At 43.9% G+C, this 15,349-nt stretch overlaps 1 protein-coding gene across 2 annotated transcripts in view; it reads left to right on the top strand.

Annotated features, from left to right (window-relative positions):
* GNAT1 (G protein subunit alpha transducin 1) overlaps window positions 1–15,349 on the top strand; it is a 104,632-nt gene that overhangs the window by 36,775 nt on the left and 52,508 nt on the right. For both annotated transcript variants that reach the window (XM_069206824.1, XM_069206823.1), the window contains exon 3: window positions 2,666–2,807. In XM_069206824.1, the coding sequence (XP_069062925.1) occupies window positions 2,666–2,807 (142 nt within the window). The remainder of the gene's footprint in view (window positions 1–2,665; window positions 2,808–15,349) is intronic.

The following is a 15,349-nucleotide window of genomic DNA, read 5'->3' as shown; positions in this document are numbered from 1 at the left end:
TGAAGCTGAAAGTACAACATGCCTTGATTTTAGGGTAAGGGCTAAACTTAATTCTAACGGGACCTCAAACAAAACCTAAACCTAGCCCCCTTGCGCTCTTTGATTTAATTTAGAAGAGAAGGTTGTGGAGGTCAAGAAGTTTCTATTGATAAACTTTATTCAAAATTAAAAGAATGGATATCTAAATCTTTTTATTTGTTTGTTTTGAATACTCATTTTTTTTTTTTTTAATAAAGTAAATAAACTTTTAAACTTGAAGAATAAATTAAATTATTTTCGATTGAAACCACTTGACCTCAACAACTCCTCATTCTAAGTGACTTGATTTGTACCACAAACAGCAAGACAAGGTAGGTCAACCGGACGGGCATTTGCACCTTTGTCCTCATTTACCTACCACTCCATTTGGTACTCTTTGGATACTTAGTACTAGCGGCACAGCAATGTCCTTCTCAGCATAAGCCCTTTGTTTATCTTCTAATGCCAAGGCAATTTGACATTTTAAGGGCCTTTCACCAAAATGTCAGGGAGCGGGACATAATTTTGTGCTACACCTATTGAAATTGTAGGTCATGAATTCTCCTTAACCAACTCAGCCAGACTGAATTTGAGAGATGTGTTCTATAGTGGTGCATATCCTTTCTAACACTCAAGAAGTAACCTTGCCACCCTTCTCTCTACCAACAGTCCCAACCTACATAGGTAATAGTGCTTGTTACAGTTGCCATTATTGTTAAAAATACGTCTGACCTCCGACTCCTCTTACGAATACCATTGACTTCACCATCCGTAGTTGTGCCAATACAATGCACATCTTGATCCTTGCAAGAATAGACAAAGAGCATACAGCTACCTGACTATATTATAACTTATGAATAGCATCAATTATTGACAATACACTGCCTCAAGATAAACACTGACTAGCTCAAGAACATATTATTTCGCAACAGAAAAACCTCTTCTCCATCATTTTTATTTTTAGCCATCAAATATGTTCATGCACCTGAGCTAGAATTTTTTTGCTTGTTTCTAGTGTACAGGGACATGTCTGGTCACCTCATTTATTGTCTCCATGTAACGTCGAATGGTACAGTAGGCCTAGTAAACAAGAGCTGACAGGAAGACTGCATTGTCAACAGTTTGTCAAACTTTATTTGCTACTCATAAGAATAAAGGATCCAATTCAAGATAGGCTGCCTGATCAACTCCATAAACTAGCACCGCACATCTCTCTTGCTGTGATCAGCAGGATCAACAAACGGAATACCTACATGATACTTCAAATGTTACTAATTCTCAGGCTTACATGAATAAGATTCGAGGAACAGCATTCTAAGATCAGGTAGTTAGACTCTGAAAGTTCTTGCCACTGACTATTCAGGCTATTGAAGCTGAACTGCCTATAAAAAACACCCTCAAGCTCATGCTGTTTTCTATTCCTATAAAGAATGCATGTTAACGAAAGCCTGGATGTTTCAGTATCACAATGCTACTCTGTTGTTAGAAAAGTCTCCTACAAAATCATTGTCATACGTTAACACTAAAGACATCGATCCAAAGTAAATTTGCTAGAGTGTTTTTCCAGCCCTTTTATCACCAATTTCTTACCCATAAGCGCCAGCAACCAGTATCAACATGTCCCTTTTTGCTGGAAGTACTGCCTCACCCATTAGGTAGTGCTTGGGCACTATTGCCCCAATAGCCAGTGACTGTTCTTGCACTATGCCCCGCAGCAGTTACTATGCTTCTTCACTTGCAGGCTGCCTTTCTACTTTAGTGCCCTCATCCGGCTCTTCAACATATACCCAAACCCACATTCCGTGACCTTTCTAAAGCCCCAATAGTGTGCACAATTGCCACCAGTTATACCCTAAATGAACCCGCACAAACAGTGCAATTGCAAGAATCTCACAGTCAGAACTCCTATAAATTTTTCTGAAGTCAGCACTCCTGCAGCCTTTTCATGGCAATCACTTTTATAAATCACACACACTCAGTACTAAAGGATTTCCTACTGGAAGTACTTCCACACCGCCAGTACTCCTATGAGATCTTTCATATTAATCACTTCTACAATGCTGTCTGAGGCAGCCCTGCAGAAGGTCTGTCACATACAACACTTTCCCATGATTCCCAACGAACACTGATTCACAATCCCTTGAAGTAAACACCATTAAACAATCTCCTAGTCACAGCACATACAAAAATTCCCTAAAAAATGAGTCACGTAAGAATCCAAAGTCAACACACCCAAGAAATCATCCAGTGACAGCAGTCATACAAGATCTTTTTTAAGCCAGCATTTCTATAAGATCCACAAAAGTTAGCATTCTTGCAATATCATTCAATGCTCATAGTTCTACAAGGTCGTTTAAGAACACTTCTTCACTTGTGCATGATCTTCCATCGTGAACACTGCTGCAGTATGTCTCGCACCCAAAGTTACTTCAAGATAACACTCAGTCATCCCTTATGAAATAAACCCACACATGACACTTCTAAAACAAGTACAACAGACACTACTCTTATTCCCTCCTTCATTATTAATACTTATACACAAACATTCAAAATGCATTTAGACAACTCATCATCCTGTTTTGCTGATTATGATAGCCACAAATTATGGATTGGCATTTATGTTTTTTTTCACCCTTTTCCATACCAGAATTATTCATCAAGATGGTTATACGAAAGAAGAGTGTTTGGAGTTCATCTCCATCATCAACAGTAACACGCTGCAGTCAATGCTGGCCATTGTGCGAGCCATGAATACCCTGAACATCAATTATGGGGACTCAGCACGGCAGGTAAGTTCTAGAGGATGTCAAGGAGTGCAGCTAAAATCTCAATTAACCACAACGATTTCCCTCACTTACAAACATCGACCAGGTGCTATCCTTTATCCTTTGCCATCGGAGCAAAAGCGAGTTTCAGCAAAAGCACAAACAGCATGAAGTTAGGGTGTCCTGTTTCCCAAGAAAATATACCAAGGAGAAGACTGAACCCATTCTAGCTATTTTTCCAGATGTTATAATTTACTTCTACGTTAGAGAGAATACAATGTAATATTATCAGTCACCACCAATACAGCCTTTTCATTAGTAGGGCTTAACACTGTAACAGTGTATTACAGAGCGTGCTTTCTCAATGAAACACTAGAACAAATAGAATACAATTTGATGGTTGTAAGACACTACATTGATATGGATAATATCAACCTTCAACAATATGACACTCATTACATCACCTGCTGCCACATCATCATGATAAGTTGCCATTATTATTCATATTTTCACATTTACTTACCTATTCTTATATTGAACATTTGAACACGTATAAATGTGCTTATTTTGTTTTTCATCAAGTTCCTTAGGGAAGAGATTATGGATGCAAAGTCAAGTAGTCATCTGGTGAAATGACTGATCATGCCCAAGAAAAGATCTTAGAGTAGATATGTTGCAAGGCACAGAAACAGAATTAGGGCTACAATCTCATCATGATCTGTACGCATGGCATTGAGAGATAATATGTGGACACAGAACTTTAGAAAGGTCCACACAAAGTTGCACTTTTCCTTGTTGAGAGTCAGTTTAGCTTCATTAAGAGCTTGGCAGACTTTCACCTGGTAAACTTTACTAGTGTGTTGTTCTGCTCTTATAGTGTTTTTCGGAGCTAGAATGTCATGGCTTTAGTTGAAGCAGTGGGGACTATCTTGATTTATTCTTCAGACCAACCTTTGAAACAATGCAGCCACAGACAAAAATGATGAAACCAAGGTGCTTGTGTCTAAAAACACCAAGCTACATGGCAAACTCGATGCTGTATTGGGAGTACTCTCCAGCTGGAGGTACCTTTTGTTCAGTTTAAGGATTGGAATAAAAAAAGTACCATTCAGATGATCAATCTTGTCAAGAGTGCAGCGAGCCAAGTGTCTCTCTGCCTCAGTGAATGATAATGCTGACTCATATTAATTCAGATGCCAATTTTTCCACATGTTTGATATTTGGGCACAGGAACTAGAGATGAAGCCCATGGTGTGGGTCTTTTAACAGGATATGATGATTCTTCAATGTAACTATCAGGGGCAGCTCCTCCACTATGGTGGAGGAGCTTCGCCCCCCGCCAGCAGCAGCAGCTGCAAAACCTTTACTATAAAACTGGGTTTATAGTAAAAGGGGCGGACCACATGCTATGACAAGCACAGAGGGGGAGTGCACTCCTCCTCAGTGCGCATGCATGTCTGGCCTGCCGTCTCAGGCTGGCCAACACACATGCATACTGGTCCCTCCAACCCGGCACTGCGCTGCCAGGTTGGAGACAGCAGCAGAGATTGCGTCCAATCCTAAAGCTGCTTTCCTGTTGCTAGCAGCATGAAAGGATTGTTAGGATTGGACGCAGGGCAGGCTGGGAGCCTGTGCCTGTAGTAGAGAAGAGGAGCGCGGCTCAAAAGGTACGTTGAAAAAAAAAATATATTGTTATTTATTTTTTTGTTGTGCCCACCACGCATCGCGCCGCCCTGCCCCTTTTCCCTCTTGTGAACCGCCACTGGTATCTATCCCCTGGAATAAACTAAGGAGTTTGTATATGAAACAGTCAAATGGGATATTAGTTGGCAAAATATGTAAAGAAGGCCCATCCTCCTGATCCGGTACTGTGTGTGCGTGGGATGTGGGCAAGTAGGAGTTCTACAGAGCAGAGGTGTCGGGGTGATTGGTGGAAGGTGATGCTTAGGTAGGTATGGCCTTAGTTGTATAGTGTCTTGAATGTGTGTGAGGACTTTGAGTTGATTGTGTTATTGTATTGGGAGCCAGTGAAGTTCTCTAGAGTGTAGTGTGATGCGAGTTCTGTGTGGGGCAACTAGGATGGAGCCCCCTAGTGGATGGCTTTCATGCTAGCAGTTGTTTCGACAGTGATGACAGCAGGCCACCAGGTCAGGGTTTGTTCATCGGCTGTGATGGGAAGTTGAATTGCGATATTGATGTCTTGTGAGGGAGGATGTTGCTAGAGGGGCCTGGAGGCGCAGTGAAATCTTTGATGATGGCAAAGATTTCCTAGGTTACTGCAGGTGTTAATGCGATTTGCAAGAGCAATGAGCTTGGTGTTCCGCATCTGCTAGTAGTAGCTCCTTAGGGCTGATTTGGAGATGTCTTTATCTTCGGAGTCTTGACTTGTTCTCTGTCTGTGCTCCAGTTGCTTGCAGTGGCATTTCATCAGGCTAGCTTACACTGTGTACCTGCTGGCCTGTAGTCAGGCTTTTACAGTTGGGTTAAACTTGAGGGGAGCCTGGATGTCGAACATGCAGTGATCCAGCTGTTGAGGTTCTTGATTGCTTTTGGTGAGTTGCTGGAGTGCTCAGTACAGTGCTCTGAAATGGGGGAAACTCTCTCCTCTTTTAAAATGCCTTTCTAGATGCCTAGGTGTTAGAAATGGGGTTTTTGGTTGGCAGTCAGGTTACCCTCTGTCCAAGCAAGAACCCTCACTCTAGTCAGGGTAAGTCACACACAATCCGAATTATCCTGTGCCCACCCTCTGGTAGCTTGGCACGAGCAGTCAGGCTCAACTTAGAAGGCAATGTGTAAAGTATTTGTGCAATAAATCATACAATACCACAATATAGCACCACACAAATACACCACACAGGGTTTAGAAAAATATATAATATTTATCTGGATATTTGCAGGTCAAAACGAATAAAGGTGCAATATGAAATTGTAGAGGTATCACTGAAAAGTGATATAAAGTGTCTTAAGTCTTTAAAAAGCAAACAAAGTCTCTTTCAAGCACAAAGTACCTGGTTTAAAGTGGAAGATCTCCGCAAAGGGCCGCAGAGGAGGAGATACGTGGAAAAATGGTGTGTGCGTCAGTTTCGCCCCTTCACACACGGACTTGCGTCGTTATTTTTCACGTGGGTCGTTTTCTGGCGCGCGGACAGTCTCCTTCTGTGGTTTGCGGGATTACCAGATGTCCTGCGGTCTGTGTGTGGAATCCTAGGCTTGTTTTCCGGCTGCGCGCCGTTCCGGTGGGCTGTGCGTGGAATCTTCTCCATCACGGCAGGCGTCGCATCGATTTCCTTTCTGAAGTCAGGCGGCGTTGTCCAGGCGAGGCCGTGCGCCTAAGTTCCAGTTGCACCGCAGGCGTCGCGTCAAGCGGCGTCTTTCCGGATCGGCGTGCGGTGAATTTTTCACCGCGGAGCAAGATGTGTGTCGAATTTTTCGGCGCACAAGGCGTCCAAATGAAAAAGAGAAGTCTTTTTGGTCCTGAGACTTCAGGGAACAGGAGGCAAGCTCTATCCAAGCCCTTGGAGAGCACTTCAGCAGCAAGGCAAGAGTTCAGCAAGGCAGCAAGGCAAGAGTTCAGCAAGGCAGCAGGGCAACAGCAAGGCAGCAGTCCTTTGTAGAAAGCAGTCAGGTGAGTCCTTTAGGCAGCCAGGCAGTTCTTCTTGGCAGGATGCAGGTTCTGGTTCAGGTTTCTTCTCCAGCAAGTGTCTGATGAGGTAGGGCAGAGGCCCTGTTTTATACCCAAATGTGCCTTTGAAGTGGGGGAGACTTCAAAGAGTGGCTGAGAAGGGCACCAGGTCCCCTTTCAGTTCAATCCTGTCTGCCAGGGTCCCAGTAGGGGGTGTAGCAGTCCTTTGTTTGAGAGCAGGCCCTCCACCCTCCCAGCCCTGGAAGACCCATTCAAAATGCAGATGTATGCAAGTGAGGCTGAGTACCCTGTGTTTGGGGTGTGTCTGAGTGAATGCACAAGGAGCTGTCAACTAAACCCAGCAAGACGTGGATTGTAAGCCACAGAAAGATTTAAGTGCAAAGTAAAGCTCACTTTCTAAAAGGGGCATTTCTAGAATAGTAATATTAAATCCAACTTTACCAGTCAGCATGATTTTGTATTACCATTCTGGCCATACTAAAAATGACCTTCCTACTCCTTTCAGATCAGCAGCTACCACTTGAATACTGTATGAGGGCAGCCCCAATCTTAGCCTATGAAGGGAGCAGGCATCACAGTAGTGTAACAACTAATTTAGGAGTTTTACACTACCAGGACATGTAAACTACATAGTTACATGTTCTGCCTTTCACCCACACCGCACCTTGCTCCAGGGGTTACCTAGGGCACACATTAGAGGTGACTTATATGTAGAGAAAGGGGAGGTTTATGCTTGGCAAGTACTTTTAAATGCCAAGTCGAGGTGACAGTGAAACTGCACACACAGGCCTTGCAATGGCAGGCCTGAGACAAGGTAAAGGGGCTACTTAAGTGGGTGGCACAACCAGTGCTGCAGGCCCACTAGTAGCCTTTAATCTACAGGCCCTGGGCACATATAGTGCACCATACTAGGGACTTATAATTAGATTAAATAGTCCAATCAGGTATGATCCAAGGTTACCATGTTTAAAGGGTGAGAGCATATGCACTTTAGCACTGGTTAGCAGTGGTAAAGTGCGCAGAGTCTAAAAGCCAGCGAAAACAGTGTCCAAAAAGTGGAGGGAGGCAGGCAAAAAGTTAGGGGTGACTGCCCTAAGGCTGTCAGGTCTAACACTAGGGCTGTTTCAGTGGTGGTAGGTCTGAGGTGGTGTGGGATGGGTATACTGAAACTGATGCAAGTATGCTCTGTACAGGTCATAGTGGCTGGATTGTCGACTTTAATGTTGCTGATTGAAGAGAAAATCAGGTCCATTAGGTGTCCAGCAGTGTGGGTGGGTTCGGTACTTGATTTTCAATGATAAAGAGATTTTGAGAGATGTTGGAAAATAAATAAATGTTGCAGCCTGAAAGACTCAAAAACAATAACAATGCCTACAGTGACTAGTTTATCATCAGAAATGATTCATATTGAAAGGCACTCAGTGATGCCATTGTCACTATAGAAACACTAGTGGCATTGTGACATTGTCACCACTACAAGACTACATTGTGAAAATGTGTGGTTTGCTTTCCTAGATGAGTTGGTTGAATGAATGCCTGAAACCCGCTAAGTATGCCAGAGCTAGAGAAAATATAGCAGAACTGCTCCATAAGTTTCTGCTTTTCTACCTCCTTACTCTATTTCTTCTCTCAGTTGTGTTTTCATTTTCTCATTCATCATCATTTGAGCTTTATCTTGGCAACAGCTACCATAAAAGCAATACATATACACATATAAAACCATGATTCACAATACAACATATAAAAATACAATAAAATCCTTGAGATAAAAAGTTCCACATTACCAAAGCCCAAGGTATAAAAATCACACACTAGGGCAAAGCCCAAGGCATAAAAATAAAAAGGATACATATGGCTTAATTTTTCTTAAAATTTCGTGAACCTATACCATAAAATGATTAAACAAACTTGTATTCTGAGTCAAGCAAATAACACAGTAGAACTTTACCAAATGGATTTAAATTCCTAAAACCTTGGTGTTCTCCTCCCCATGTTATAAGAACGCCTGGTATGATACAAAGGTATAAACAAAAATCTAAGAATAAGCAATATTAAATAGATTAAGAAACGCAGTCTCTGTTGTTAAAATAATTGTGTATTAATATATAAAACTTACTCTAATACACCATATTGCCGCAAAAAACTTTGCCACAGCGCACACCACCGGCCCCTGGGTACCAGTTCTGCAAATCCTATGGGCCAAATGGTGGTCCATAATACCCATAGTATTGCAGGGAGGTCTTATCCAACAGGCCCTTTGCTTTTTATATGTGGGACAATGGAATAAAACATGACTAATTGATTCCCTAGTGTTACATCCCATTGGGCAAGAATCTGTTAAACTAGCAGTTAACTTCCACCTGGAAGTAAGATCACATACTGGTAAGGATCCTAATCTAAATCTTATACTGACAATGATAAAAAACTGTCCGTCATACTACCCGACGGAACAGCTGCTAAAGTTGATGTTTGTACACTCACCCAGTATGCATCCTTCAAGTTCTATTAAGCGTTTTTTGGGAGATGCAAAGGATCCGCCCAATAGGAACCCAACCCAAGTTTGATGAAAATGCTTTTTACATAATGACTCCATGGAATTTTCCCAACCTGGGCGTCTCTCAAGAGCACTCCTAACCATGTCCTATAAGGGTCTAAGGCTGCTCTAGACCAAATCCAAATCTAATATTGCAACGGTCTCAGAGCAGCAATATCTGCAGTAGAGTATAAGTTCAAATCCATTTGGATAGGCAAAGGTAGGAGAACTCGAGGGAACCTTTCACAGGGCCTTCATAAAAAATATCTCTGCCCTTTCTATGTCATGGAGTTTACCATGGACCCACAGCTCAGCACCGTACCAGGCACACGCTCCAGCCTGCATTTTGTAAATATCTACTGAAGGTGTGATGGGAAAGGTGGCGTTCTAGCAGCAAATCTCAAAATACCCCCTGTCTTTTGTTTAAGGGACATAGTGCACTTTGTCAGATGTGCTGACCATTTAAGGGAGTTTTCTAGTCTGACTCCCAGATAGTCAAAATCAGTAACATGTTCAAGGCAATATGTGACAGAACAACTAGGTGCTAAACAACTATAGCCTAAACCACTACTGCTAAACAACTAAAAAGTCTCTACAACTAAGTACTGAACAACTACTGTCTAAACAACAATTGTGCCTGAATAACAATAGCCTGAACAACTAATTTTGATATATATATATTCTAAACAACTAATAAACCATAAAAAACAAAGAGAAAACCTTACCTTAAAATTAGTTGTTCAGGCAATTGTTATTCAGGCACAATTGTTGTTTAGACAGTAGTTGTTCAGCACTTAGTTGTAGAGACTTTTTAGTTGTTTAACAGTAGTGGTTCAGGCAAGTAGTGGTTTAGACCTAGTTGTTCAGGATGATTCCCCGTTCAAGGGCCTTACCATCCAACACTATACTTTTCTTTGCTCTACATTTTGGGTCACCAAATACCATGCATTTGGTTTTGGTGCTATTTATTTGTAGGCCGTAGTCCCTATAAAACCCCGAGAATTTCTCAAAAAGCCTAGATAATCCAGAGGCAGTTTCAGAGCGTCATTTAAGCTAATAAAATAACTATGGAATACAAGCATTTATAAAAGGTAAGAAGAGAGTAGGAGCCAAAACACAACCCTGTCCAACACCTTTCTGTATGGGAAACTCGTCAGATAATTCTCCGTCCTTCCCCCACCTTACTCTGGCAAAACTCTCTGAGTACAGTTACCTGATCAAATTTAACAAAGGGCCCGGGACTCCAATTTTGGCTAAGGTCTCCCATAACTTGGAACGGGGGACCAAATCAAAGGAGGATCTAAGATCTACAAAGGCGACAAACAACCTACCGCCGTCCAGGTCCACCACCTTCCATTTAATTGTAGGAAAGCGGAAGAACTGATCCACCATGGCCGTCTTCTGCCTAAAGCCAGCCTGCAAGTGACTTAGGGCCCCATTCTCTTCTATCCAGGCTCTGAGCCTACCCAAAACCTGAAAGGAAAAAATCTTCTGAAGATTATCTTAAAGGCTGATGTGGCTTTAATTAACCAGAGCCGATTTGTCCCCTTTTTGTAGATAGGGATAATTATTGCACCCTTCCATGAGTGGGGAAAGATGTTACTCTCCAAAATAGCGTTTGAGACTTGATTAATGTAAGGGCCCCATAATTTCAAATCAGACTTGTACAGGTCAGATTGTATCCGATCTGACCCAGAAGCCTTCCCTGATTTTTGGGCCATAATGGCTATCTCTGTTTCTTTCCCAGTGCACGGTATGATAACACCTGCCCCATCGATCTTATCCATATGTACACTCTCTGTATCCACTGGAGGAGCAAAATCCTGGCTTTAAAGTTTAGTAAAGTATGAAAAACAAGTTTTTGGAGGGATATGACAGTCAGGCCTAGAGCTCAGATTTCGTCCTTTTTGGGAACCAAAGACCAAAACCGCTTTACATTAGAATCCTTGGCTGCTACCAGCAAATCTTGCCATGTATCCTCCGCCCATTGTGCCTTACTAGACTTGATTACAGCACCATAGTCGCACCTTGCCATCATTATAGCTGGTCTATCCTGTTCTCTGACCCATTCCAAAAGGCCACACTTGGCCCTCCTACAGTCGTTATTAAACCATGAATTTTGTTTATGCACACTACACCTCCCGCTTCCCCTGTTCTCCCTAATAAAAAGGGCCTTCAGGGAAGCAAAGAGCTCAACATGTTAAGCCATAATCTGGTCAGGAGAATGAGGATTGGATGCAAGGGCAACTGTATAAATAGAAACTAAGTCAGACATTCAAGCTACTAAAACACCTTTATTCGTGAAAGGATTCCATTTTAATACACGCTGATTGCTAGCCACCTCCAAGAGGGGCTTAACTCCCTGGTCTTGTTGATTTATCCCAGGAACAGGAAACCACCTATCCCACTCTAGCATAAGGGGAAAATGATCGTTGTAACATTGATTTAAGGTCCTTAATTTCGTGCCAAATCCTAACATCAATAAGCAGGTAGTCAATCAGGCTACTATAGGACACTCTGGAAAAGGTGGGACGAGTGGGAATATCTGAGGGGAAGTGCCCATTTCCTGGCCATAGGCCATATAACAGTATTAAGTCAATAACCTGCAACACCCTTGAGCTATACTTAAGCTGATTCCTCAACATGGAAAAGGATGGAATTCCCTATGTTGCATCCTCTTCCTGAGTTAACTCTGCAAAAAGGAAATTGGGCTCTAGAAAAGCATTGAAGTCGCCGGCTATGATGACAAAATGCGAGGGAAGTAATTCAGCCACAGGTATATTTAGCAAGGAGATAGTTTCTGAGATTTTTTCTACTGGGGCCTGATGTAATGTAGAGATTAACACACAAAAACAGGGGACCCAATTTTGGTTTGATTTAAACTGCCAAGATGTCAGGTGAGTTCACGTTAATTTCCTTCAGTTCTGCCTGGGAAATATTTACCCATGTAATAAGACCCCCTCCTGCCCTCTCTGCAGGTGAAGGGATGGCCTCCTTTCAGATTGAAATATACCCTTTTCTATGCACATTCATAATAGCCCATGTTTCCTGGAAAAGACAAATACTACAGGAATCAATAAGGGAGCCCCAGTCAGGATCGCCAATCTTGTTCTGTAAGCCTGCTATATTCCAGGAGATTAATGAGGGATAAAAAGGCCTAGATCTTAGAAGAATATTATTTACAACCTTATGACGATCAAAAATTACTGGAAATTACTGGAAAATGATTGGATCTTCTACTATCTTTGGACTCTCGTCCCGAGTGTCACCCTTTGTAATAGACTTGTGGGAGCGCCCATTCACGTCCCTACATGGATTTCCACCCTCATACAATATTGTGGGCTGCTGATTTTTTAGTCAATCAATGTCTGATAGATCAGAGCTTTGCATTTTCTTCAGGAATTTCAGCTGCAAGCCCAGGGTATCGCTCTGCCTCCAAACAGTAGCCGCAGAAGGGACCGTTGAAATAGAAGAAGGTGGCTCGACAGAGCCCGTAGTGGAGACTCCACTCTCGGGGTTAGCAGATGATTCCTTGGCTAGGGTACCCCAATCGGGACGGTTTGTTTGAAGGACAATATTCGATCCATTGCGTAGTGGGTTATGGGCCTCTAGGGATATCAGGCCTTTCACCAAGTCAGGGGTGGCTAGGACTAGCTCGACAGTATCCCAGTGGCCTGACTTGCCTATATGGCGCTTGGCAAAAATAATATCTGAGTGAATGATAGAGCCACATTTCCCGACATGCCTTACCCGATGGGTAGCCTTATTTTTTAGAGACAGAGGGGGTGATTCTAAGTCTGGCGGGCGGCGGAGGCCGCCCGCCAGACTTCCCCCCTCCAGAATACCGCACCGCGGTCGGAAGACCGCTGCGGCTATTCTGTGTTTTACACTGGGCTGGCGGGCGACCGCCAAAAGGCCGCCCGCCAGCCCAGTGTAAAACTACCTTCCCACGAGGACGCCGGCTCAGAATTGAGCCGGCGGAGTGGGAAGGTGCGACGGGTGCAGTTGCACCCGTCGCGAATTTCAGTGTCTGCAAAGCAGACACTGAAATTCTTTTTGGGGCCCTCTTACAGGGGCCCCTGCAGTGCCCATGCCACTGGCATGGGCACTGCAGGGGCCCCCAGGGGCCCCGCGACACCCCATACCGCCATCCTGTTCCTGGCGGGATGGAGGATTCATTTGGGCAGCGGAAAACTGGCGGGAGACCGCCGGTTTTCCACTTCTGACCGCAGCCGAACCGCCGCGGTCAGAATGCCCAGCGGGGCACCGCCAGCCTGTTGGCAGTGCCCCCGTCATTTTAGCCCTGATGGTCTTGGACCGCCAGGGTTAGAATGACCCCCAGACTGTCTTCTTGAGTGTTTGTAGATAATTTCGGGACCTTGCACATGTAGACTGAGTGGTCACTTTTATAGTTGATTTCTGTGGATTGCCCAGCGGGGGCATTCCATGATTCTCCTATACAGGAGTTAGACGGCGAAAGATGGGTGCTATGGCTAGATACTCTGGGGACATTTATGCTTCCCAATAATGGTCCTATTCTGGTCAGTAACTTATCGGGCCCCACGCCGGGTTCCTTCCTCCACTCTTTAGCAGTAGACAGGGTGAGTTTAAGACTTTTTTCAGGGGGAGTCTCCCTGGCCCTCTTCTTTACCTCTGGATGAAGTAGAGTGAAAGCCTCGGTCAACATTTGTTTTAGGTCCTTTACCCCTTGTTTTAGATCCATAATTAAGTTGATCCCTTCTATCTGAAAATATCCACCTCTAGCCTGTCTGCTGGATGTTTGCAAATTAGGATCCATGCAACCTTACTCTGGATTATGGTCAACGTCTCCTAATAAGGAAAAACTATTAGAACAAGGCATGTCATGCATAGTGGTTCTGTTAGCGACACCCACATCTCCACGGTGCTACTGCCCTCTAGGTCAACTGCATCATCAGACCCTGCTGATGTTAACAGGTTTAGAGCAGGATCCATGCAACTAGCTGGATTGTCCCTTTTGGGTGTTCTAGGCCTGAAAAAGGATGAAAGGGAGACGCTAATTGTCCTTTTTGTAGCTCGACTCTCCTTCCCTTTTAGCAAAGACTCAACCTCTTTAATTAAGGTATCAATTTCATTGGTGGTACAATTGGAAAATCTCTTTGAGGTTTTATGAGATTTAAGGATCTTGGATGATGTGGCTGCCGCCACAGGACTCCCTTGTGCTTTACGCCTCCCCATTCTTTAGTTAATGTCAAGGAACCCAATAGGTATAACCAAGAATGAAAAACTGTCAAACCAAAAGGCCTCTACCTTAAAATCAAGAGGTGTGGCCTGTCCTGGCCTCTTCTGGTTACTGACGGGCACGGACAGGCGTCCCATGCAGCTGGATCCCCAACGTGCTATGAGCGCCCTGATGCTGGCTCCGCCCCCACCTGGGGCCTGCTATGACAGGGAGTCCCTCCAACGCTGGTGTTGCCGGTCAACACCTCTCCTGGGTGCTCTGAGCCACTCCAAACAGCTCTGGGCCTCCTCTGGCTTCCTCGGGCCTCGCAAATCAATAAGGACTGGGGACAAGGTTCTTAGCGTCACCCTTCTCCCCTGCTCCTGCCTGCCATCCGTTCGCTCTCGCCTTGCTCTTGCCGGTTCTTGCCTGGCCGACCCGTGGCCGATCTGCAAGTCTTGCAACGGTCTCTGCCGCAGCGTTTACACGCCGTGTCTGTACGCTGCCGCGCTCCAAGCTCATGCTCGCGCTCCCAATCTGCATCAGCGCACTCTCCCTCTCATTCTTTTTTTCCGTTCTTTCTTTTTATTTCTTTTTGACCCCCTTCTCTTTCTTCCTTTTGTCTATTGTATTCCTTTCACTTCTTTTTCTGCCCCATCTGCTTTCTCTCCTGAGGCCTAGTTATCAATGGAGCAATAGGTGCAGTGGCACTGGGGCCCAGAGGCCTTTGACCTCACTCAACTCTAATTACTGCTCTACTTTCCTACCATTTTCCTTTCTTACTCCAGGGCCCATTACACTGTTACTATGCCACTTGTCTTCTGCATATTTACTCCCAACTCCCTCTGTCCTTCCACCCTCCAATCTGTCCCAAATGATGTTTTTGTTATGGTGTTTTGAGCATTACACTCCAATGCCAATAGTCTATGTCTGATAAAGGTTTTTATGATAATTGTATATGTTTTGAGATAGAGGAAGAGGATAAATTGAAGTTCGTTAGTTAATTGCTGGGCCACTGGAATTATATGGCAGGAAAAGATGAAATTATGAGACAGGGTTGATCAATTTATGTGGCAAGAAAAGTCCAGTTATGAATTTACAATGCCAACAGCTCTACCGCAAGCAAATGCGAGACCTATTGCAATGCAAATGCTTGTCCTATCTGTGCCCATATTGGGAGTTTGAGGGGC

This window comes from Pleurodeles waltl, chromosome 9 (assembly GCF_031143425.1).
Source record: "Pleurodeles waltl isolate 20211129_DDA chromosome 9, aPleWal1.hap1.20221129, whole genome shotgun sequence".
NCBI lineage: Eukaryota > Metazoa > Chordata > Amphibia > Caudata > Salamandridae > Pleurodeles > Pleurodeles waltl.
This window is presented reverse-complemented; position numbering and strand designations above follow the sequence as displayed.